The 27351-nt window shown below is 38.5% G+C and overlaps 2 protein-coding genes across 5 annotated transcripts in view; both read right to left on the minus strand.

Moving 5' to 3' along the window:
• Positions 1–11662, minus strand: part of LOC145994395 (acyl-coenzyme A thioesterase 9, mitochondrial-like) — a 41043-nt gene extending 29381 nt beyond the window's left edge. For 2 of the 4 annotated variants that reach the window (XM_083130517.1, XM_083130513.1), the window contains exons 1-4: positions 11530–11662; positions 7456–7546; positions 4037–4155; positions 2116–2240 (exon numbers count right to left, since the gene is read on the minus strand). In XM_083130517.1, coding sequence (XP_082986643.1) covers positions 2116–2240; positions 4037–4155; positions 7456–7508 — 297 coding nt within the window. In that variant the 5' untranslated portion in view covers positions 7509–7546; positions 11530–11662. Of the gene's footprint in view, positions 1–2115; positions 2241–4036; positions 4156–7455; positions 7561–11206; positions 11227–11529 lie in introns of those variants that run through there. The other 2 variants (XM_083130514.1, XM_083130515.1) reach the window with 2 other exon arrangements.
• A 12610-nt stretch (positions 11663–24272) lies between these two features.
• Positions 24273–27351, minus strand: part of LOC145994396 (acyl-coenzyme A thioesterase 9, mitochondrial-like) — a 73025-nt gene continuing 69946 nt past the window's right edge. The window contains exon 12 of the mRNA XM_083130518.1: positions 24273–24781. Within this exon, the coding sequence (XP_082986644.1) occupies positions 24702–24781 (80 nt within the window). The 3' untranslated portion in view covers positions 24273–24701. The remainder of the gene's footprint in view (positions 24782–27351) is intronic.

Here is a 27351-nt window from a genome sequence, read left to right on the forward strand (position 1 = left end):
TAATAGCGATCGCTATGTCCAAATGTTACATGACGTCCTCCTTCCAAGGGTGACCAGAGACATATGGTTCCAACAGGATGGAGCAACAGCCCACACGGCCCGCCGGTCCATGACTGTCTTGCGGCTCCATTTTCCTCGTCGATTAATTTCCCGATTTGGGGACATTCATTGGCCATCACGGTCGCCCGATTTCATTGCCCCTGACTTCTTCTTGTGGGGTTACCTGAAGTACGCTACACGTTCTCATACCGTGGCTGAACTGAAGGCAAGGATACGTACAGCTGTGGAGGCGATCCCATTGGACATGCTGGATCGGGTGATGCGAGCTTTTGTTCGCCGCCTGGAAGAATGCGCTGAACGTGATGGCGACCATCTGTCAGGCGTTATCTTCAAAACCAAGTAAAATGGCATATATGGTATGTAATGGCATCTATTATTCTTTGTTTTCAATGTGTGTTTCAATAAATTATTCGATTTGTTTAGACGTTCTATCCTTTTTATATCCTACTATTCATTCTGCCGGACCCTGTATGTGTTTCCTCTAAAAAAAATTAAAGCTCTGATATTATGTAGCTTCCCTGCTACAAAAATCCTAAACTTGGATTTTTGTTGAAAATTGAATATCAGTTTTGCCTTAGAGATTGTGAAAAAAGTACGAAACGTAAAATAAAGCTTTAAACGTACTGAAAACAATTGTTTCTTGCTACAGTTTTCTATCATTTTTCTTAGCTGAGTTATCATAATTATCACAACTGTCTGCAAAGGCCAAATATGACAGAAGTCATGTAACAAAAAATGGTCACCATTTTTAAACAAACAAAATAAAGTTTTAGGAAAATAATGCCTGTTTTGAATTACTTTTGCATAGGGGTTAGAACAACAAAAATATGATTTATTTTTTTTAAAAGATGATCAAGCAACCAGTGCTGTGCCATTCGGTATGGACTGACCCACATTCATTCTGGACAAAAAAAATGTGGTCCTAGTACAATTTCTGTGAGCTAAAAGTGGATAAACATCATAGTAATGCTTCTCCCATGTATTCAACATTTCTAACAATATTATACGTACTCATATTAGTGATAATTTGTGAGTGTTTGTCATGGGCCATTTGTCAAAAATATAACTGTGTACTAGTGGAAACAATGGCTCATACATTGAATACTGAAACCTGTGATATTTTTAAGATGAACAATATTACTTTCTGATTTTTTAATATTACATTGAACATGTATTGATCATGCTGTGTAACAATTTTCAGTGTGGTAAAACCTGGGATTTCCTATCAAACAATTACTTGAAGTGGAGTGTCTTTTTCATCACAAGATATTATCTTCTTTAAAGATTTTTCTACCTTATGAGCAGCTAAGAGTGATAGCACAGATATTTTCTGTTGGGACTGTCCTTCTCCTCTCCAACAATACTTAAATCAACACAATACCCCATATAGTTCCCGAGATATGACATGTTTTGTGTCACATGGTGGGTTCGTTCATCCATCGAATTTGTGAAAAATCTTCAAATTTTCGAAAATTTGTAACTTTCAACATATTTGTTGGACAAGTCTAATATTACATATTTGTCATATTGGATCAAGTATCTATCAGTAAAAATAATTGGAAGCAAATCCATGACAATGAAGCAACCTGCTCTGGGGAGTTCACGTGTATTGACCCATATACAGATGATACAGATATCCAGATAGTACAGATTTGATGAAGTGTTTGTAAAAAATCCATACAGTGAAATACAAACATGGAGAATAAAATAATATGTAAATAGATGGTAAAACAAATAAACAATAAAACGGTTGAGATATCTGGACATTTCTGATAATCTGGATAAATCAGATAATGTGAATATCCAGATAATCCAGAGAACGGATTTCAGAATATCTGATATCCGGATATCTGATTATCCACTTTTTTCTAGAGAAAAAAACTCCCTTACCTTATAGAACAACTCTCATATATAGATCAAAGTTCCCAAAATATATAATGTAATATAATATTTTCCATAACAATACAATATATTTTTCTCTTGTAGCAGTACATCCAACACAGGTAAAGAATTCAACGATTTACATCTGTGAATCTCATAATGTTGCTGACTAACCTTTGGTGTCCTAGTAGGCAACTCGTTCTGGGTCTCTGGCAAATACTGAAGTAAATGAGTCTTCTCTTGTGGAAATGGCTGGTAGCCTCTCTTCACTCCCATAAATTCACTCATTTTCAATTTTACTGTGAAAGAAGAAACTCATGTTATAAAATCCGTCAAATATTGATGTGCCCTAAGTTCAAACTGTTCAAAATTGTGTGTGGAATTACTAAGCAATATTCTTCTCCAGATTAGGGTTGGCTCGGTGGCAGAGAGTGTTATTCACCGAAGATATGGTTCAAGTCCTGTTCTTTATGAGTGACCCTTCATCAATTTAATTTAATCATCACTCATCCTCATCACTATGATTAGCCAATGAGACAGAAAAGTAGCATTAAATTACAAAAAATGACAACCTCAGATCAGGACGCCCACACATTTTTATGAAACAAATTCACTGATTTTTATGGATTTTGTTTTTAAAAATTACACAACATCAATGTTAGCTTAATAATAAAGAAGTGCTAATCAGAAAACCTGACTTCTAACCACAGCATTTGGATTCTAAAAAGACTAATTATTTCCACAAAACTAATGTCAACTTACGACAACTTTTTACGTCAATTTCGCTTAAGAGCAGTACACGTATGTTCTTGCACTATAAATTCCACACTGCTCAAATGAGAATTTTACAATCCACGAAACCTGATGGCTTATTTCAAGACTTGTATATTTTATAACTGCAAGTGCTATGCCATACATGCATTACGTAAACAAAATCAGAGATCTCTTTTATAGTAACCCTATTTGCCGACCTCTGTGGCAGAGTGGTTAGCACAGCATGGTACAATGCCAGGGGTTCCAGGTTCGAATACCAGCCTGGGCATGGGTGTTCTTCATGAATCACCACTCATCCTCATCATTGCGATTAGCCAAAAGTGACAGAAAAGTGATGCTAAATAACAAATATCAAATCAAGTCTTATTCCATATTAGTACAGTTCTCCAACACAAAAATACAAGGTCAGCCCATAAAGAAACTGAACTGTCAAAAAAAAAAAAGAACCCAACCAATTAAAAAGGTAACATATTCTGGAAACACTGCAAAGTATATCAAAACGTCCAATCAGTGCATGTTTCAACCTGTTACAGGCAGTCGGTGTCGGGGCAAGCGTGCATCAGATGTAGGTCGTGTGCAGGCGGCATACAAAATACGTGCACCAAGATGGAACAACGTAACAACATAAAGTTTTGTTACAAATTGGGCAAATCGTTTACAAAAATGTTACAGATGATACGGGCAGTGTATGGTGATGCAGCATTATCAAGAACCGAGGTGTATGAGTGGTACTATCGTTTCAAAGGAGGACGTGAAAGTGTCGAGGATGAACCAAGATCACGATGCCCTTCAACGTCAAGGAATGACGACAATGCACTGGTGAGAGGTGATAGACGTTTAACCACGCAGCAACTGTTAGACATGCTTCATATCAGCAAAGAAAGCTGTAGGTTAATTTTAACCAGGGACCTGCAAATGAGGAAAGTGTGCGATTCTGGCCAATGGTTGCTGTTACACGATAATGCTCGGCCTCATACCACATTGTCTGTACAACAATACCTTGATAAGCATTCAGTGACAGTGATCAGTCACCCTCCATATTCTCCGGACTTATCGCCTGCTAATTTTTTCCATTATCCCAAGCTTAAGATGGCTATGAAAGGATGAAAATTTGATGACATCGCAGACAGTAAATTTAATGTTACGCGTATTTTGCGAACACTTACTGTCAATGACTATCAACAGTGTTTCCAAGACCTGTGTTTGGTTTTTTTTTTTATGGGTGGACCTTGTATTATTGAGAAAGATATTTCTGCTACGCTCAAATCCAGCCAAGCAGTGACCATCATGAATACATTGTACAGTATTGCAGAATACTCACACTCGCTCATCGTCTGGGGTGGGATTTCTGGTGGTATCTCGGCAGAGCTCCCTGACCTTAGGACCTGAGTGCCCCCAGCAACTAGATGATTCAACCTTACAACTTCTTCCAACCCCTTGCTGTAAAACAAAAACAGATTCAAAATATTCAACTAGTAAGCTTCCATTCACTTTCAATGTATGACAGGGCCTCCCCCATGGTGCAGTGGTAGCATCTTTGCCTTGTAATCAAGGGGTCCCGGGTTCGATACCCGGTGGAGGCACAAGTGGTTCGTATCCCACTTTAAACTGTAGGTCCAGTCCTGATTAGCCTTACTGTGCATAAAGTGGACTTAAAACAGCAACTCAACTCAATGTATGACAATTTACTGAATTCTCTTCCTATAATTTCCAGATGACCATCTATTGTAAAAGCTACAAAATAGTATAATTTATAAACAACATTAAATATACATTTTACACCCACCCAGCCAGTGATGATGACGATCAAAGATTGTTACATAAAATTAAAAGGAGAGAGAGAAAACTGTATAAAACGTACACATCTATGTGTATTTCACATCAAAATTTTGATTTTGGTGCACATCAAAATTTTGATTTTGGTGCACATAAAATCTATTCATGATAAAAGTTGTGCAAATTACTCTCAAATTTAATATAAATATATTAATAACTTACATTTTGCGAGTATCTATGTTGCTCCTGCGATGTTTCGGGATGCAACTGTTCCCTTCCTCAGGCTGTTCACGTTTAGGTTATATATAATTCATAACCACGTCGACCTCTCCATAGGTACAGGATATGGGATTGGTAAAAGGTGTGTGGCTATTCACAGTTTTAAAGTTTTAACATTCCAAGGAGCAGTTTCTAATCGGGGAAACAGCATGGTACTATGACATGCACCTGTAATGGGTTTTAGATTTTTATTGTTTTTTAACCACACACCTTTTACCAATCCCATATCCTGTACCTATGGAGAGGTCGACGTGGTTATGAATTATATATACCCTAAACGTGAACAGCCTGAGGAAGGGAGCAGTTGCATCCCGAAATGTCGCAGGAGCAACATAGATACTCGCAAAACGTAAGTTATTAATATATTTATATATAAAATCTATACCCACCTATTTTTTCTATGAAATTTGGCACTTTTTTGGACAAAGCATCTCAAGAAGGTTACTGCCACCAGGAAAGAGATAGAAAGTGGGTTTGTACCTAAGTTCAGTCTGTCTTAAAATAAACAATTAACACTTTACATTGATAGCCTTATAACTTGGTACACACAGATTGAAATATATAGAAATAATAATTACCTTGTGATGCAACAGCCCTTGAGGGTCATGGTCTACCTACCAACTGCCGGACTCACTCCCATGTGTCTCACACGTCTCAGAGGTGGGTGACCATCCAAGCAGTTACGGGATGTTGTGTGTTCAGGATGATGAACCCCCGGTCGCTGTTGTACGTATCCATGACTGGGTTACGCTACTCATTCGTAGCTCCCAAATTTCCTCACGATGGTGGGTGGCCACCGGTCCCATACACTGGCCAAAATCGCAGGATAAAGTTGTTACGCTTCCTCCCCAGGAAACTCAAACCAGTGTGCATCCTGTATCCCAACCCCAAAGCCTGACACCTTCGACTGCAGAACACACACAATATGCACCGTGTTTCAAAAAGAATATACATATTACAAAGTATTATTTTGTCCAAACTATCGATCGCTGCACCCCGGCTCGGCTATTAGAGAAACGAATACATAGTCTAGTTTATATAATAGCCGGTTGATGTCAGTTGTGTTCTGTTTTGCTTGGTAACCGTCAGTTGTTTGAAATGGCTGCTCCGCAGCAGAAATCATTTTGTGTTCTCGAGTTTGCGAAGTGCAATTCCGTGATTACAGTGCAAAGACGTTTCAGGTTGAGGTACCAAATTGATCCTCCGAATGGATGGAACATTCGCAGATGGTATCGACAGTTTGTAGATACAGGATGTGTATGTAAAGGAAAGAGTCCTGGTCGCCCTCGTGTTCCTGAAGAAAATGTTGCACGAATTCAAACTGCTTTCCAACGTAGCCCTTCAAAATCAACTCGCCGTGCCAGTCGGGAGTTACAACTTCCTACAACAACAATTTGGCGTGTTTTGAGACGTCGGCTAGTTATGAAGCCGTACAAGGTCCAGCTGTTACAAGCTCTGCATCCTGATGACAAACGCAAACGTGTGGCATTTTGTAACGAGATTCTTGATGCTATTGACAATGACAACACTTTCGTACAACGCATCATGTTTAGTGATGAAGCTGCGTTTCATGTCAATGGTCAGGTAAACAAACATAATGTTCGCATTTGGGGCCTACAGAACCCACATGCATTCATTGAACATGTACGAGATTCGCCCAAAGTGAATGTGTTTTGCGCGATATCCCGATCATCTGTTTACGGCCCATTCTTCTTTGATGGAAACACGGTTAACGGTTAGCAGTATCTCTCTATGTTACAAAACTGGTTGTTTCCGAGGCTGCAAGAAGACAACTTCATTTTTCAACAAGACGGGGCATCCCCTCACTGGAGTCACCAAGTGCGTGATTATCTGAATGAAACTCTACCGAACCGTTGGATTGGTCGTCAAGGAGCTGGCGACTTAGCATGTATCAGCTGGGCTCCACAGTCACCGGATTTGACACCCTGTGACTTCTTCCTGTGGGGTTTCATTAAAGACAATGTTTATGTACCACCACTCCCACAGAACCTGGAAGAGTTGAAGAAGCAGATCCGTACTGCCGTAACATCAGTGACGAAGGACATGCTTGCCCGAGTATGGGAGGAATTTGAGTATCGATGTGATATTGTTCATGTCATTGCTGGAGGACATATTGAACATCTGTAATCTGAACTTGAGAGGTTCGTAAGTATGTGTGTCAAGTTTCATCTTCGTATGTCTTAAAGTTTAATAAATATATGCATGCGAAATATGTATATTCTTTTTGAAACACGCTGCATACTGTGTAGACATTTCAGTGCAGACTTGACCAAGACTCTAAACTGAGTATCTGGCACACAGTGTCATTGTTCTACCAGACAATTCCACAAAGGTGTAACAGCGACAGCGTAAAATCAGGGCTGGCTCGGTAGCTCAGTTGGTATGAGAGAGACTAAGGTTCGAGTCCTGTTCAAGTCTGCATTTTTGCTGAAATTTCTATGTTTTATATTGATTACATATTGGATTCTTTGCACCATTTCTTTATGTTTGATGATAGTTAGGTTCAGCACTCAAGTTCGGTCTTCTTCCAAAAATAAATATTTATTATTATATTGCTCACATTTTAACATGAAAAGTTACACAAAAAAATTGAACACAAGAAGACACTTTCAAGTCTGATTTTCCACAATATTGAAATGATTAAATAGACAAGATTGAACTTACCACTTGGGTATCAAGATTCTTCTCCATGGTACCCTGGCAGTGGCTGAAGACATCCTTCAGGCGTATTTTAAGATTACTTCAGCAATTATACCTAAAATAACAAACCTAATTCTGGAAGATTGTAACTATGAATTATGGAACAAAACAGATGTACATATATTTTTAAAAAAATTAATGTGCACAATACGAAATTAAGAATTTCATTGTAGAGTCAAATGTTGCATTTGACCCTCTGTACCCCCTGGAGAATGTGAAATATTTTGCGCGGTTTATGAAGATTTTTATTGTTCCTGAACATTTTCAGTTGATTTTAGCTCTCAGAAATGTGTTCTTGTGAAGTAAAGTATTTCTGTTACCTTACCATGTAGCACAACTGCACGAAGGCTTTGCGCAAGTGAATATAGCACCCAAAACGACTTTCTACAACAGCAGCTATAAATTTACGTAGTTGGGTTAGGATTGTTAGGTTTGATACTCATAGTTATTTTTGACGTGTTCTTTCGCTATTTTAATGTGCATACAAACAGTTTTTACTAATAAAAAGTGGTGAAAATACTCTGAAATTGCAGTTTTTAACTTCCATGGGCCATTCTTTGGCATCAAATATCTCCGTTATTTGTGCTTTTCTAAAGCTGGAACCACTTTTACATTACGTAAAACATTGAAATATGTCGATTAAAGGAAAATTTGATGTAATTCTCGAAGGGATACAGTGGGTAAACGACCCCGTCAAATCTACCTTTTTTTATTACAATTGTCAGACTAAGTAACAGGGTCTAATATGTTGAACGTACATGCGGTATTTACAAAATCAATTTAGTAATGGATGTATCTCTTCCATACATGTAAAAACTGTAGATATAAAATATTTTAATTAACTATAAAAAACCTTGAAATCAAAGTGAATACCATGTAGTAAAAAACTGTATGAATATAAGTGTTCATGAATTTGCAAATAAGACCCCCTGAAACTTACTTCATACTAATTAAAAACAGTATCCATGTCACCAATTATAATAATTAAACACCACAGCTTCTGTGTACTTACATATAAAACCGTATTTTAAAATTACATTTCAATTACTAGCATGGCAATATCAATAGCAGTTCTGCATGTTTAACAATTTCTGCAATTTATATTAGTATTAAGTACAGGTACAGACAAATATAGGGTGTGCAGTTACCGTAGTATCTGAAAATTTTTACCTGGCACCTGAATTTTCAAATTTAGTTTAAAAAAATATTTTATTGATATTTTGAGTTCCCTTATAGAAGTTTCCATTTCTTTTTTTAAAAAATAATGAGTACAGTATTATCTTTTTGTTATTTGTTTTTTCCTGTATTTTGGTGGAAAATCAAATACACACATACAATGCAGTTTCATAAGGATGACTGCGAGTTGACTGGTTGCTGTTTGGGTAAGTGTCTCTTAAAAATCAATTTCATTAATGCAATCATGTATTAATTAATAAGTTAGATGTTTTTAATGTATATTTATTTTAGTTGAATTCATGGTTTTCATAGCCTGTACTTGCAAAAGAAAATGGGGGGGAGTGGCAGAGAAAAGAAAGAAAGAATCTTATAGTTTTGTCAACACCTGATTAAGAAGTGCTTGGTTTTTTTTATTAGAATACTGGAAATGATTGTGGAAGTAGTCCTGAAGCTTGGAAAACTAATGAACGCAGTCAAAAGCTTCACTAGGTATTATTTACCACAAAAAATAGGATTTGAAAAGTTGCTTACACGAGCATTTGCACTTTTCCTCAAACAGCCATTCTTGGTTAATGGGTATCTAAGACACGAAGTCCTGATGGATTTTCAGATGAGGGTTTCTTCCTTGAGACCAGATATTAGGTGTTGGAAAGTGTCAGGTGTTGCAAGCATTTAGGGACATTACTTTAATGCTAAAAGCTCTGGTAACAGTTTCATACATTGGAGACACATTTCTTCAATTTTACACAAGAAACTACTTACGGAAATGAGTTTCTCCAAGGTTTACAACGTTCATCGAGGTATTTTCTTTCATTGTGGAATATATTTGACCGGGAAATCATGTATTTTTCAAGAGAAATATCTCACCGACACACAATTGCCATTGCTTTCATTTGCTTGCCCTACGACAACCGGATGCTGCGTACGTTTGATGACGTAAGCCCCTGTCAGTGTTTCAAACACCTTTTTTTGTTACTATGCTTGCCTAACGTAACCAAACCTAACCTAACCTTATCTGAAATGGTTTGTGGGGCTACCCATCAGCTACCCATGCATAATGTATAATTTCCACCGGTGACGAACACGATAGTAGGTATTTTTCGGTGAAGAAGGTTGAAACACTGCATACCCACAACGTGAGTCAAGATGTGCCCGCCATATTGTGTGTTCCGGAAGTGAAGAAAGGAATAAAAAAAAGAGCACTCAGAATGTGAAAAATTGAGTTTGTTTTCATGTAAAAAGCATAATGGCACCTTGAACTATGTTCTGCAATACACAATTGGATAACACTTTACTATACCGGAGACGGATTTCTTCAAATTTACAGGAGAAAGTACTTACGCAAATCATTTTCTGTAGCATTGTTGATGTTCGGCAATGTAGTTTTGATCCATTTTAATGCGAATGCATGTGGTTTTCTACGAAAATCTATTTCCGACACGCAGTTGCTGCTGCCGCCATTTGCTTTCTGCACGAGAGCACAATACGCTCTCGTATTGTCCGTATATGCCAAATTGAACGAAAGGAGTGGTTAATGGAACCTAACCTAACAGGCCTAACCTAACCTAGTAGGCATACCTCGTCACCGTAATTTTTCGTGGGGCTATCGTGAATTTTTGGGCTAATGTCAATGGTTTTTGGGGATACCCGTGGATGGTTTCTGGGAAATAAGGAACAACAGTAAGTACTCGTTAATGTAAGAAATAGACATCATTTTCGTTAGAAATTCATTATTTCACCTAAAGAAATGTTCCGCAATGCAGAATACTACGTTAGCAATGTAAAAAATTGCGATATAAATCATTGATAGGTGTCTCCGGTATAGTAAAGTAGTACCCACAATTGGTAAGTACGAACCATGGGAAACACAAAATATCCGATTTTAATGTGTGTCTGATTTATGAAACTGGTACTGCCTAACCTAACGAACCTAACCTAACCTTCCGTGAATGGTTTATGGATTAAAAACAATAATTTTTTGGTTAATAAGTGATAGTGTAACAACCACGCGGTAGTTTTACAAGATGATGTATGAGCGGGTTTTTTTCAATTCAATTTTCTGTTTGCCTAACCTAACTGAACCTAACCTAACCTTCCGTGAATGGTTTGTGGATCAATTTTCGCTTAAAAACCTTTTGTGAATAGTTTGTGTGGCATTTATCGGTTCATAAGTTTGGAAACACTGCACATCAGCTGACGATACTGCATATCAGCTGACGATAGACAACGTGAGTCAAGATTTGCCCGCCGAATTAGCAACGACCAATAAATAATTATAATGTTAAAAATAACGCTTTTTTCATGGAAAAAAAAGTAATCCAAATTTGGCAAATGTTCAGCTATGCATATGAGGTAAGTAGAAAAGAATGTTATTTGAAAATAAACGAGTTAAATGTGATTCCGGCATATCTAACTGGTACCAAATAAATATACACAGAGCAGTATGTGGAAGGTAAAATCATTCCCCATAAAACACACAGAAAGTAATCACTCAGCTTCAGCCTTAACAGACAAAAATAGAAATCGAACCATGTCATACTATTTGCCTTGTACTTTTGCAAAATGTATAGATTCCGACCAAGAGATCTTGTATAATATGCAAATGAGAAAAATATGACAACTTGTCCGACGTCATACTATTTGCCCTTGTACTTTTTGAAAAATGTAGAAATTCCGACCAAGAGATCTTGTATAACATGCAAATGAGAAAATTAAGATGACAACTTGTCCGACGATTGGGCTACTAATCATAGCATATATATTCGTTGCTTGCTTTTATGAAAAGAACTTGATTCGGTGGTTTCATCGCAGGACAACTATGGGTAACTATGTACTGTATTTACGAGATTATGAACAATTTACCTTTCTTTAAATCCCACGAAACATGACAACACACTGTCAAGTTCAGTTGAGCTTTGCTTACTACGTCAGTGTAACCAACCACCCAGACGTCTCGAAAATCCCACCAAGAATATGATCCCACCTCAAGGCTAAAAATATCCCGTTCAAGGTCCTCGCCTATCTGTACACCCAGGTGTTGCCAGCTGCATCGGAAGTAACAGCAGAAAAATAGTTTAAATTTGATATTGTTTACATATTCTGTATAAGAAAGGACGTATTTAAGGGGGGGTCCAGGCGGTCCGGATCCCCCGTAAAATTTATTAAGTACTAATAGTAAATAATGAAATAACTAAAATTAAATCATGAAAATATACTTATTTAATCGAGGGTTATTTATTTATCGACGAACTTATTGGAAGGCAAAGATTATATTGGGATCATACCAGTGACGTGCGGTGACTTCGACACTTGGGGTAGCAATCAGTGGCGTGCTCAAAAGGGGTAGGGGTTGGTGTGGCTCATACCCTTTCCTCCTTTAGTGCCCAGTATTCCTAAAAATAGAACGTCAATAACAGGAAAAGATTGCAAAATGATGAATGAGTACTAAAAAAGTACACGTAACCCCCATCCCCATTTGAAAATAAAAAAGATTTGATTTGACTACTAAGCGAGAGATCCTGGGTTCGAATCTCGGCTTGGTTATGGGTATTCTTTGAGTGTGTCCCTTCATCAATTATATTGTATCATCTTCGCAATTAGCCAAAAGTGGCGGAAAAGCGAAGTAAAATAAACCAAATCAAGCAACCAATCAATGATCTGACTTGATTTTTGTTACTTAGCGTCGCTTTTTCCTCACATTTGGTTAATTGCCAAGATGATACGATACATTAATGAAGGGACAAACACAAAGAACACCCAAGCCCAGGTCGGGGTTCGAACCGGAACTCCTGGTGTCGTAGCGCGCTGTGATCATCACTCACCAACGGTTGGATGATTTGGTGTTTTAAGTCCACTTTATGAACAGTAACAAAACACACTTTTTGTAGTTTCTTCAAAAATAATATTCATTTGGCTTCTTGAGTTCTGAGATACATTTTTCCTTTCAAATTATTTCATTATTCATTGCAGAGTACAACACAGGAACAAGAATGCAAGCTCATCACGGGTTCGAATCCCGACCTGGATTGTTCGAGGTCCCTTCATTAATTTCATTACATCATCCTCATTTTCGCGATAACCAAATGTGGTAGAAAAGCGAAGTAAAATAATCCAAACCAACAACAATATGAATGTGCGATCTCTTGCCCAAATATATACATCCGTTGAAGGCCAAGAGATTAGTATATTTAAAAAAAAAAGCACTACTAAAACGAGAGCGAGAGAGAGCCTGAGCAAATATTTGTAATTTAATCATTATATATTCCATATTTGAAAAATAAAAAAAAATAAAAAGTAAATAAAGAAAGCATAACATTATTGTCTGCACATAACACGTTCCCATTTCATAAATAATAAAACTACATTCCATATTATACATACATATTGTACAACGTGTAAAAGGTTGTGTAAATACAGAGAACATAAGTACTGCAGAAAATTTTCCCTTGAGTTCTTTAGAAGTTTTACAAAGGAATCGAATGGAAACCAATGCCCTTTCAACCATTGCAGCGGGGGGGGGGGGGGTGCGAGGAGGCAAAGGAGGTAGAGGCAAAAATCTTCCCTTTTCCTTCGGGAGGCCGTTTCTACCTGGAACTGCTAAGGCGGAAGAAGAGCGAGCTACACCAGTTTTGACCTCGGATCACACCGACGGACGAGAAGCGCGTGAAAAAGAAAGTGTTGCATATGAACTGTAGCTTTAATATGACAATAAATATTGTGGTTTGAAAATAATTAGAGATGTGAGATTGATTGATCTATCTCTGCTAGACTAGCTACTCCTCAGTGCACACAACAGCCCCCAAGGAACCGGAAAACAGTTGAGATTTCGGAGCACTAAATGCGCGTGCATCAGGCTTCGGTGCCATCTTGGCCACAAAAACAAACATAAGATTATCAGTAACAACAACATTCCTGTTGAATGTTAAAGCTATGAAGTCTGAAACAATGAAGTCTGCTGTACACCAGGGTGCGAAATCCTGGGGGGGATTTCCCCTCCACCAACAATCTTGGCATCAAAAATACACCCTCCCACCAAACATTTCCGGGGGGAGAGTTTTTGTTATAACACACAAAAGATAAGCAAGTACTTTTAATTTGAAATATACTTTACTAAGATTAATATCAAAAACACACAAATTAATGTATTGAATGCTTTCTCTCTCTCAAGCGATCATTAACAAATCTGCATCAATACGCATAATAAAAGTAAAACATAAAATGCAAAACAATAACAGGGTGACTACAAACAAGCAGAAATGAAATTCCCTGACTTTTCCAGGTTTTCCAGGACAAAATTTACATTTTTCCCTGACAATTACAAACTAAAGTATATCGATGTTTTTTCAAATGGAAATGATAAACTCATACAGATCCAGGTATGGATTTGTTAAGTACCAATATTATCTTCTATGAAATTGACTTAATTTCTCTATTCTCTATGATTTACATTCAAACTGCAAAATAGTGAATTTCAAAATTCACAAGCTAGGGAAGGATTACGGAATTTTATTATACGCAGTAAGTTTAAAATAAAATACTTGATTATTTTTTAAGTTGCGACTTAATGAGATGAGAGTGAAGAATGATTGATTAAGAAATACATTTTGTAATTTATCAGTCTCCTTACACATTCTCGGTATTATATGTTGATATTTCCACTGAGGTTTAGAACCATCTCCTTGCAAGAACCATGACTGCGGACTCATTTTTCGATGCATAAAGCTACTTCTCTCTTCTCTGTAAAGCATACAACGTAACTCTTGTATATAAGTGAAACAATTGAATTGTACAAAAGAAAATGTCATATTTCTTTCCTTACATTATCAATGGGATTTCTGCTTCAGTACAGTATATCAAAGTGAAGTACTGTGAAACTGACAACATGTAGTTATACCATTATTGCTGACTAAAAGGGTATGTAGGTATTAGAAATTTAACGCCAGGAATTTATAGAATTGAATTGTATAGGTACCTGATTTAGCTAATCACACAGTAAAATAGGAACACTCTGTTAATAACAGCTTCTGAAAGTTCATATATATGAGGGACGTCCTGAAAAAAGTTCCAATCGTGCCTGTACACAACACTAGTGGCCGTAGAGCGACACACACATGCGGGCAGGAAGAAGTGGCATGTAGCTGTAATCTGGTAAAGTGGCAATGCAGCCGTTTTAGGACAGTTCTAGGTTAAAGATTGCAGCTCTCACGCAGTCTCCATCGACTGCGATGTAGCCTACGTATAGTAATCAGATTATTGCACGCCCAGAATTCAGCAATCGTGTGAGGTGTGCAGACCGGACGTCGTGAGCGATAGTATGGTCAGACGATGGTGCAGACAATTCACGGAAGGCCAATCGAATGTGCACAAACCTGAGTACACGCGGGCCCTTTACATTACTTCAGGTGAGTGATCTTGGAACGCTCCCTGTACAGCCCTGGCGTTGCATGTACCGACTTTCATCTCTTTATTCAACTGAAGAGGTTTCTGGCAGGACAAGGATTTGACAGGTACACTGCGGTAGAGATAGTTCCAGTGTTTGCTGTCAGACACATATACCATGGGCATACAAAATTTAGTGCCATGCTACGACAAATGCCAGAACAACGGTGGTGATTATGCCGAAAATTAGGTTAGGATTCACTGTTACTAATGCAATAAATTACAACTGATATTCTCGTTTCATTTACGCCTAATCGGCAGGGACCTTGATTTTTTGTTATTTTCTTTCAAATTGGTGTATTTTTATTCTTTATATTTTCCGCAAAATTCACATTTTTATTTTAGTGCATTTTCTGGCAAATGCCTGAAATTATACCTTCATGGTGTTTTTAAACTACTGCTTCAAATTGTAAGTCACATGGCCTATGCCTCTTCGTGAGAGTTTAATATCTTGGAAGTTATTTTGGGAAAGTTATTTTCCATAATGCAATTTTTCCCGTATATACTGCAGGGTGTATAATGACCATAAGTGGCGACACACCGAAAAAAATTAAATCAATGAATCTCGCGTGACAGATACGGATATATTATTATGGCACCAAAATATGGCATTATATTTTTTTGATTTGTCAGTGTTAAGTTTCCCAAAATTCGTGTTTTTGTTTTAGAACATTTTTTCTGTCAAATATATCAAAACTTATAATTCCAATGTGCTTCTTAAATTGTAGGTCACATGGTCTACGTATTTTGGTGACAGTTTGATATGTTGGAACAGATTTTTGAGGAAGTAAAAGTAAAAGTAAAGTGCTCCCCTGTTCTTAGTACCAAGCCATGAAGGCATCTAGGGGGTGTGGAGTTAGGACCCCACACTTTCTTGATCACGGCCGAAGGTGGGGATAATGTGATCAGGACCATGCTCCTGGCTACCTTTATCCCCAAAGTTTCCTCTAGGTACCCGCTTGATACGACGCTTGGTGGGCGCCGGAGCAGCTTGAACAGTTGGAAAAGATCCCGGTTCTTCCCCGCAGGGGATTGACCCCGGGTCTTTCGCATGGTAGTCAGACGCCCTAACAGGGACGTAGCTAGGTTGATCAGTTCGGGGGGGCCAAATCTAAAATTTGTTCCTATGCAAATATTACCAGACAGTAAAGTTAAACAACTCTGTGTGATGCACACACACACACACACACACACACACACACACACACACACACACACACACACACACACACACACACACACACACACACAAATATATATATATATGTTTTATATGTACATTATATTACATTATAATATTGCTACATATATAGTGCATTGGTATATAAAACTACTACGAAGTGTATATAATATATATGTGAATACTGGAGGTCAAATAAACATTAGAGTTCAAGAATTTTCAGGAAGCAAATCAATTTATGAAAGTACTACTATTAAACTATTACTTTACAGTTTTTCTTAATGTATTTTACTTTCTGCCTGTCTCAATGACAACTTGCCTCCCCGATGGCGCAGTGGTAGCGTCGTCGCCTTGTAATCAAGGGGTCACGGGTTCGATACCCGGTGGAGGCACAAGTGGTTCGGATCCCACTTTAAACTGTAGGTCCAGTCCCGATTAGCCTTACTGTGCATAAAGTGGACTTAAAACACCAAATCAATCCAATCAATGACAACTTCTTTTTTATCGAAACTACTGTGGAAGTGCTAAGCTGATTTCTTGACATCTGATAAATTATTCTGTGCAGGATTTTTCCTATTTAGCTATTCTGGAGAATCCTCCTGTGGAATGCATTATTGTCTGTCAAGATATTTGATATTAAGTTTCCGGAAAGACAAAACTACTACATTTATTTTCAACACAGCTACAAATGCAACCATCCATCATGAGGATTCTTCCAAACCTACAGGTGAAAGGGCCTCGCCGATGGTGTAGTGGTAAGGTCGTCGCCTTGTAATCAAGGGGTCCCGGGTTCGATATCCGGTGGAGATAATGGCACAGTGGTTCGGATCCCACTTTAAACTGTAGGTCCAGTCCTGATTAGCCTTTCTGTGCATAAAGTGAAGACAACAAATCAAACAAACAAACCTACAGATGAAATCTTACACATATTCATTTTTCAGAATTTACGAAATCTGCTTAGCACTTTCAGAGGAGAGATGTTTTTGAAAATTCCTCTCTGCTGAGACATGCAAAAATCAGTACAACGATTCATTCTTTCAAGCAAGCAATAACAATATTACTTTCACGAGTCATCATGTAAGTAAACTGCTACATTTTCTTCGTCCTCTTGCATCTGCCCCGCCTCCCTCCCCCAAAGCCCTCCTGCCTCCTCACTCAAGTTATTCCTTGCTCGAGGGCACCGAGGTCATTGGACCGTTCTGGTACTTGGCACCCTGGATAGAAGCAAAATCTAGCAGAATGAACAAAATGAATCGGAAACAAAGATTTACTGGGGAAGGGAAAATTTAACCATATTTGCGTATTGCCTTCCAGAAACTGTGCTCTCAAACAGCAGGGGTACAACCCAGGGATAAGTCTTCTCTACCATTTGATTGTCATTTCCTTCCCTTTATCTTCTCCATCTTTCCCTTGTTCCCTTAAAGCAAGAAAGACCGCTCCTTGCAATTTGTCAGGTTCGACAGGTGACGACTGTCCTCTCGCAGGAATATTTTATGACAGGCAGTTCAGAGAGTATTTTGGACGCAGTGCCGCCTTTGGTTGTCCGCAACCTTCGCGCCAACATTTGTTGAACAAGTTTGTTGTATTGTCTCCATTCAAGCTTTGTGCTGGTCTTAGGACCGCCTTGTGCCTTGTCAAGACGTTGCTTTCCTGAATGTAGAAGATCGCGTTTTATTCGTATTTCTGGGCCTCCTCGATGGCGCAGTGGTAGCGTCGTTGCCTTGTAATTAAGGGGTCCCGGGTTCGATACCCGGTGGAGGCACATAGTGGTTCGGACCCCACTTTAAACTGTACGTCCAGTCCCCATTAGCCTTACTGTGCATAAAGTGGACTTAAAACAATAACTCAATCAATCAATCGTATTTCTGGCTGCGAATTTAGGCAGGGACGTAATGATAACAATAATAGGACGTTACAAAATCATATTAATAATAGTAATAATGATGACGCCTTTAACATTGAAATTATTTTCAAATTTAAATTCTAGCAGTATTCCAGCGCAAGCAGCACTTTACATTACGCGAGTGATTTGTAACTCTCCTCCAGACACAAACGTACGCAGGATTTTCTTTCGGAGGGGAGGTGGAGAGAGACAATATAAAATATTTGGTAATTACCACTTTTGGGATTCCTTTTTAAAGTTGTTCAAAGAGAGAAATGGTATCTATGGTCATTTTAGGGGGTGTGGGGATTGCACTTACCAATTTGTTTTTTTCCCCGAGTTCTTTACAGATTTCATTTCAAAATTTTGTTTTTCTCAAAGTTTCGGGGAGAGTTGTAGCCTCATCAGCTCCCCCATGTGTACACCAATGCCTCGAGATGTAATAGGAAAAATAGGACGCGTGCCACTTTTCTTTCGAAAATTGTGCACCTCTAAACTTGCACCCTGCATTATCGCAAAACGACGTTGGTGGTTTGTACAAGTGTCATGAAGAAACTGACTTAGGTATTTTCACACTTTGTTTATTTCTGTCTCAGTTCGTGTTATCAGTAGGGAGCGCGTTTATAATAGCCACAAACCATGCTAAATAGACAGGTAAATGACAACTTCAAAAAGCCCAAAAGTAGGTAGTAAATATCAACTTGTTATTACCTTTCTTTTCAGTTCATTTGTGAGTTTTCCTTCATTAATTGCCATTTACTTTTATTCTATGTATATTTTATTTTTCAAATTTTGTACCGCTTTTTTGTTACTTTTAGTTAATCGCAATGTTCACGATTATGAATGGCAATTAATGAAGGAAAACTCGCAAACGGCCATCAGAATTATATGTAATATGCAGAATATTATTAGCGACTCAAATATTCTGGTTTTTCTTGTTGTTTTTTAACATTCTCAAGAATAAATTCACATTTTTGCTTTATATTGCATATTTCTTATAACGACACGTTCACCACGGCGGGCCTCCCAGGTGTGGTTTACCACGTTCCCTTATAATCAAAGAGTGCCAGGTTCAAGTCCCGATGGAGGCACATTACACAATGGGTCGGAGTCCAATTGACATTATAAATCCAGTTCCAATTAATATATTTGAGCATAAAATGGACTTTAAACTATTTTTGATTACGATGACAAGTTATTGTAATAATGAAAGAAAATAATATCTCCTTCAGGATTCAAACCTAGGACTCAGTTTTACAGAAATTGTAATCTCTAGACCAGTGGTTCCCAAAGTGTGCGCCGCGGCGCCCTGGTAGGCTTACGGGGCCGCCGCGTGATGTTCCAATATTTTCAATGAAATTCAGTCATCGATATGATTGTTCCAAATACATGTTCTTATTTTGTACTTGTTACATAAAAAATGTTTCTGAATTTTAAATATGTTTATTTTTTAACTTAAGGCAAGCAACGTAAGCACACTAACAGAGCGTTACAAGTGTTAGATAGGGCCTCCCCGGTGGCGTAGTGTTAGATTTCGCCACCTTGTAATTAAGGGGTCCCGGGTTCGTTACCCGGTGGAGTCACATAGTGGTTCGGATCCCACTTTAAACTGTAGGTCCCCGTCCCAATTAGCCTTACTATGCATGGACTTAAAACATCAATTCAGTCAATCAAAGCAAGTACTAGATAGGCCTACATTCATGACGTAGGCGCTGTGGAAAAATCTTGAAACACGAAGGGCGCCGTGAAACGAAAATTTTTGGGAACCCCTGCTCTAGACAGTGGAGATTAGCTTTGTTCCTTCGTTCGTCAGTGCTGTATATATTTGTTAAAACAATGCAAATATAGGTAAAAATTATTTCTCCGTTCTGCAAGGTATCGGTAGACCGTTGACATCTGCTAGCAATGCCAACAATGCATTAGTGTACATGTTATTATCTCGGCTTCCACTCTCTCCGACATTCATTCTAAACCATGGCATTACTTATTTAATTTATTCCAGTGTTCGTGGCGGAGTGGTAAGCGTAAAGGGCTACGAAATCAGAGATCCCATGTTCAAACCTCCACCAGCCATTGGTGACTCATTCTGTTTGTCTATGCTCCCATCACTTTTCCATCCGTCCATCATTCATCAATCCACATCGACTTGTCGTAAAAATTAACCTACGAGGTAGAAAAAAAGTAAAATAGCCAAAATGGAAACCTATTGAATTTTAGCCGCCTCAGTGGCTGAGCACGTTAGCTCCCGAATTACGATTTTGTCCCCAAATGTTCTATGTCCTCTTCATGCACAAATAGGAGGCCAATCGGGACTGGACGTACAGTTTAAAGTTTGATCCGAACCACTATGTGCGTCCACTAGATATCGAACCAAGGATATATATGGAATTATATGGTGACGACATTACCACTACGATGTCCTCCCCTGGACAGGCAAGCGTGTCTTTTGTTACTGTCCATTCATTAATTTCTTGTATCACCGTTGCTGCATATCTTTGACGAAAATCAAAGTACATCCAGTGTTCGAATTAAAATGGGGGGGGGGGAGTTTTTAATTTAACTCCTGACCATGTAAAGAATTTACCCTCATAAGTATATTCTAGATCATATTTTGCCATTGCTCAGAATTTGACGCAATCATTTCTTTCAATTTCAAGTAAATGTTACATTAATATCAACATATATATTGTCAGTTTCTGAACTAAATTTTACATTAAAATTAATACTGTTGTTGGTTTGTAAATTACAATATATATTTAATGAGAAAATATTTCCTGATTAATTTGCCTTCCTCTAAGAAAAATAATGCTGATATTAAATAAAAGTCCACTGAGACGAGATCAGTGATTACTGAAACCTTCTACACTAATTGGAAAATTTGTGTTATTTACTTTGAACCCAAGAAATTTATATAAATCAGTCCGTATGTTTTAGATACGGGATTCTTGAAACCCCTCCGCTAGAGAAATTTCTGCCCAACGCAGTTGGCTTTCTATCAGGTACAATTCTCAAAATTAGAATAGGGAAGCTGTGAAATTTTTCCCTCACCATTTTTTCAATTTGAACACTGGATAAAGACATACACATATTTCATTTTTTAAATTTAATCTACGAACATACACACACACACACACAAACACACACACACACACAGCACACACACACACATAGCTATATATAATTGTTTTACAAAACTAATTGGTACTCACTTTGTAATTCGCCCATAGTTCCATGCATTTTAGATGGTATGACGTTCCTTTGTGTTCCTTGATTTTTTCACATGCTTTCTTCCAGTTGCGCATCCCTATTTTCCTGAAATTTGGTTCTGCATATCCTGAATCTGTGCCAAATTTACGGCATGGAAAACAAAAGCATGCGTCAAGTTCCACACTATATTCTAGCCACGGCGCAGATGCAAACCAGTGTTTTTGAAATGACCGCTTTCGCTTTCCGAACGTAGTATTTGGATAGTTTTGCTAAAGTGGTTGCCTAGGATTATCTACCCCAATATCAGTAATTGTTTTCACATTAGTACATTCACTTGTTTTGTCTAACTTTGGAACGTCAGAACTTGGACCAACACCCTCTTCATTGCCGTCATCTTCCACATGTTTTGAGATAGTTTTAAAATATCCGGTTTTGATAAATTTATCCATTCAAGATGGAAATGCACAACAACGCTAGAACTCTTCCCACACACGAACAAATACACAGTGACCGTAGGAACCCGATAGCAGACCTTCCTCGCAAGCAAGAACACAAAGCTAATCTGTGGCTCTGAAGCTGAAGCATAGAGCAATTTTAAATCTCAGAACAATGTCAGTACTGGAGAACTCTCTCCATAGCCTATGTCGCTCGACCACCTACTGTTGACTGCTCGGCCACGGCGGAGTCTTTGATTCCATCTGCATTGGAAGGGTCATTTGCAACAAAAGGGTCGGATCTCTGGTTTCCAGGAACTTAGGGCAAGGGTAATAACCTCTAAGCAGGCAGATTTTATGACCTTGGTTATAATCTGGTAAGCAAGGAAAGGGTGGAATTTTGCTGTCCTACATTTGCTTCCGAAGATTTTCTTCGGAACAGTGTTTCCAACTCTGCTACAAATTTACCAGAAAATAATATGTAGTATTAATTTAGGATAATTTTTAATCGATCAAAATTTTGTTTGCGGGGGCCAGAGTTACAACTGCCGGGGCCAAAGCCCCCCCAGGTCCCCCCTAACGACATTATTTCTAGCTTGACAAATGCCGATGGTGCGCACTTGGTAATTCAAAACACATCTCACGCGACAAACACGGAAGATGCGGCTCCCGTGTGACGGTAGATACGCATTCGATCTCCCGTTAGAACCCAGCCACTTTGCTCTGTGATGCAAATTCTTTTGATAGAAGTTTAAAAATAGGGGGAAATACATGACTTAATGTGGCTGTCGGAATTATTCCATGTATAAGCATTATAGTTTACTCTTGAATAAAATGTTGGGAAACTTGCACGTTCTATGTACACAAATATGGCACATTTTGTTTCTTTAAGCCTCGAATAAGACAAGACTGTTGGATTTCACAGAATTTTTCATGGTTTTAGGACATTTTTAAAACAAATCGCTAAAAACGCCAACAATTCGCATTTTATGCCAAATTCGCGTTATTTCGATATTTCGAACGGGCAAAAAATGTGTCCAGACATCACTGCACATTCATAAACACAAACTTCGCAGCAATTAACTTCTTTTCACGGTTTTCGCGTTTGCGAAAAATCAAGGTCCCTACTAACTGGAAATTACTTTCTGGGCACCCCTCGTATAAATCAGTAGATGAAAAGTGAAAATGTTGCAGGGCTGGCAGAGAAAAGTCAATTCTTGAAGAAAGTAATATGCTTTTATGATTGAATGATTCGAATAAATATGATATTAAAATATTTACGTATTTATTATTAGTATTTTATTTCATAATATTGGACAATAATTTCACTCAGTGAGAGATTAATGACCATCTCTCACGAGTTTAAGCGGACAGGACAGAGAGTGGCGTTAGTTTCATTGCAATACTAGTGTTGCAGTAAATTTAAGGTTGGGAGCATTCACTTGCCAGATTTTTATAACGTTCATCAATGCAGAATTATGTTTCACTTTTTGGTGATAGTATTCAGTATACGTATATCCCGTTTCGTTGGGTTCTTCTTGATATCTAAGAATAGTGTGCAATGTCATTGGAAACGTATGTTAACTTGTGCGAAACCAGTACCCTAATACGTCAGGATGATTAAAGAAAAGCTTTGTAAGCACTACTACATTAAATAAGGTGAAGTGAGCCAGAAGAGTAATAAAATTCCAGAAACATATTTGCAATCTAAAGCTCTTGTTTATGAATGCGATTTTTGTTGGATGTTGCAGTCCAAAGACTTCCAACAAAAATCAATTCCATAAGAGTCTCATGCATGCAATTTCTGTCGCATGTTGTAGTGAGATACTTTGTCGGGTGGCGATATTCGACAAAAATCGTGTGTATCAATGGAGCCTATTTGTTTCCATATTCCTTCAGTTTGTCCAACAGTTCTGTCCCCTTACTACTCTCATACAGACAAGAAAAAATGGTAATTCAATGCATTTTCCACGCAATATTTAGAGGCTTAATACATTTTTCGGCCCTTCCGGAAATTTCTCTCTCTCTCTTCCTCTCCTCCTGCCATCACTGGTTTCTGGTGCCGTGATTGTGTTGTGCATAAAAGGGGCCTAAAAGTTGAGGCCGAAACATAGCAACAAGATTTCCTGTTCCCGTGCACAGTTCCATAACGATATCTTAAAAAAAAAATCAAGTCAAAATTCCCTGACTTTTAGTAAAGGAATTAGTTAGCTGCTTTGAATATCTGATATGTATAAAAGTAACAAATTAATTTCCTTTATGTAATTAATAATTATATATTTTTAATTGAGGAGTAATTTATTTTTACTTTAAATAACATTACAAATATGTATATAGTATAATTTACACATGTTTGTGGGGGAGGGGGTTTGAACATTAAGAACTTTCTCTCCCCACCCCCACCAGTTTTCAATGATTTCGCACCCTGCTGTACACACTTGCAGCAAAAATGTTGTCCTGTGGGTATTCTCGACATTTCGCTTCCGAACAGATCGCTTACCCCCTTCAAGTCGTTAATGTAACCCTGAGGGTACACGTACCACAGTTTGAGAACCACTCATATAGAGAGTGAGACTGGGAATGTCACACCAGAATCAACAGAAAATTAAGTAATAAAAACAAAACAACAAATTCGTTTATTTTCTTAAAAAGCAAGCAACATTCAGTAACAACAATTACTACAAATGTAATTTTTAAACATGGTGGCGTTCGAAGGAGTAACGAGGAGTAAAGCCCCCCCCCCCCCTCTGGTAGTAATTTCTTTGGTCCTTGAGGGGTGCTATATATAATTTATATAATATCCAGTTACTTCAAAAGAAGTCAGTGAAATTTTCCCTGGGCTGGAAATTCTTCAAATACCACACTGTCTGAAAACAAGAAAACTGCCAGTGGCTCATCTGGCAGCGGTTTCAGTCGCAGTCAGGCCCATCACGTGTTGAAAATGGCGCCGACCATCTATGTACATCATCGCTTCTGTAATAACAAAAATTAATATTATATATATATATACATACATATATATAACAGTAGGTTGATCTAAGTAAGCGCATTGATATTGGCACGTGATTCTAGCCTTAGGTTAGAATATAAATCTGCAACACACTTCTTGAGGAATTCCACTTTAGAGTACCTATGCACTCAACTCGCAATACAAGATTATTTTATACAGAAAAACCTAGACTAGATATTCATGAAAGATCTATCTTTTACAGACTTGCCACACAATACAATGATCTATCATCAAGAATCGATATATTTTCCTCAGAGTTTGCCTTTCGGTCATCTATTAGAAGAAATGTTTGTAAATAATATCAAATAGTGCCATCCTTTACCTATTTTTTTGTAAATTTGCTATTCACTTTTGTGTTATTTTGTTACTTTTATTATTTCTTTAAATATGTTTTGCTTATTATTATTATCTTTGCATTTTCATTGTTGACAATTTCAGTGTAAAATGGTAAAATGGCCAACTGTGCTGTATCTGAAATTTTCTCAATAAATAAATAAAATAAATTCCTTATTGTGTAAGGAATATATATATATATATATATATATATATATATATATATATATATACAGGGTGGTGCAAAATTCCGTTTACAACGCTTGGGAGGTGATTCGACAAGTAAAAACAAGGAAGAAATGCCATGTGAAAAAATGTCGAAATCGGCACCGTTTTCGAGTGACAGGCGTGCGAAAATCGCCTCACACCATGTTTATAGCACAATAACTCAAGAAGGAAGAAAGATATCAATGTCGGAATAAAATAATACAAACAAAATCGTACCTGACGAATACAATGGTGCAGCAATTGAGGCCCAGTGTAAATTGCGCAAGGGGACTCTCAAAGAAAGTGGGGAATCCCTTGATGGACAATACAGGAAATTTACTACTATTTTCTACATAATGTTGAGATCGGAATGTAGGCAGTAAAAATGACGACGTATGTCCACATGTCCTACTACTGCTGGGACACCGTCCCACACTCGGGAAATAGGAAATTCACCCGAAAATGACGCTATGCCGTCAGATTACGCTGAGATTGATTTCAGCTAATTGATACAGAAAGCCCCACTAGAGGCGCTGTGGGAGTGTAGGTCACCTGTTACGTATTAGTGTTGGTGGATACTACGTAGAGAGTGTAGTCGACCGTTGTTCTTCCTGTCTGTTCTGCCTGTCGCAGCGTAGGGTTTAGTCTGGCGTGTGTGTGTGGTTGAATTGCTCCAAGGAATATGAAGCATGGCGTTCGTATCACGAACGTTTTCCCAATAGGCGGTTACCAGCACATGCTCTCTTTCAAAGACTTGATGCTCGACTGCGTGAAACTGGATCTCTACTACCCCGTAGGTGGGATTGTGGAAGACCCCGCACTGTGCGCACTGTGCAATTTGAAGAGGACGTGTTGGACGCGATACGAGACCGTCCTGACCTCGTCCTGACACCAGCACACGTGTCATTGCTCGTACGCAACAATCCCACCATAGCAATATGTTCCGCGTTCTTCAGGAGGAGGGATTGCACCCATACCAATTGCATAAGGTGCACTACATACTGCCCACGGACTTTCCCCTACGCATGGATTTCTGCCAATGGTACGTGCAACAAACTCTTGCCATTCCAGATTTCCCAACAAGAGTTTTGTGGACCGATGACGCAATGTTCACCAGAGACGGCATGTTCAATAGCCACAACAGCCACGTCTGGGAGATGGACAATCCGAATGCAATCATTGTGCACCATCATCAACATAGGTTCGCAGTGAATGTGTGGTGTTGCTTAGTAGGTGACCACTTGATAGGCCCGTAAATTTTGCCCTCTACTTTGTGTGTTGGGAATAATCGGGTGTTTCTACATGACGTATTACCTGAACTTTTGGTAAACGTGCCACTGGCAGGTAGACAACGTATCTGGTTTCACCCCGCGGCGCCCCCGCACAATTCGACCGGGGAGCCAGGGCCTTACTCAACGATATTTACGGCGATCGTTGGATTGGCAAGGGTGGACCTTTACCGTGGCCACCTCGTTCCCCCGACCTCACACCACTGGATTTCTCTGTGTGGGGAGAAATGAAAAGGCTCGTGTATGGAACCCATGTGGAAAGTGCTGAGGATCTCGTTGCTCGTGTTAGTGCCGCTGCTGGGACAATTGTTGACATGCCAAAGGTATTTTCGCTTACCAGACAATCAGTGCTTCGCCGATGCCATCTTTGTCTTCAAGTCAATGGCGGACTTTTTCAACAAAGTCTCTGAGTATACCGGTGTTTGTGAGCCCCTAACAGCATAGCATAGTGTCCTTTAGTGAAAGGTGCGAGTGAAGATGCTGGAGATCGCTGTACTTCATACCATCGATCTGCATGTGCGGAGGTTGTGCGCTTCTCAGTGGAATCCCTTCAAGATGTGCTGTGTCCGGAAATGTTACATGCCATTGTGTGCGTTTTCTCGCCATTCTCCTTCTTCATTCCTTCGAGGATTACCCACTTTCTTTGGGGAGCTCTCTTGTAGTATGTACAGCCTGACGACATGTGGCCATTGTTTAACTTTTGT

This window comes from Lepisma saccharinum, chromosome 10 (genome assembly GCF_977018435.1).
Source record: "Lepisma saccharinum chromosome 10, izLepSacc3.1, whole genome shotgun sequence".
Taxonomy (NCBI): domain Eukaryota; kingdom Metazoa; phylum Arthropoda; class Insecta; order Zygentoma; family Lepismatidae; genus Lepisma; species Lepisma saccharinum.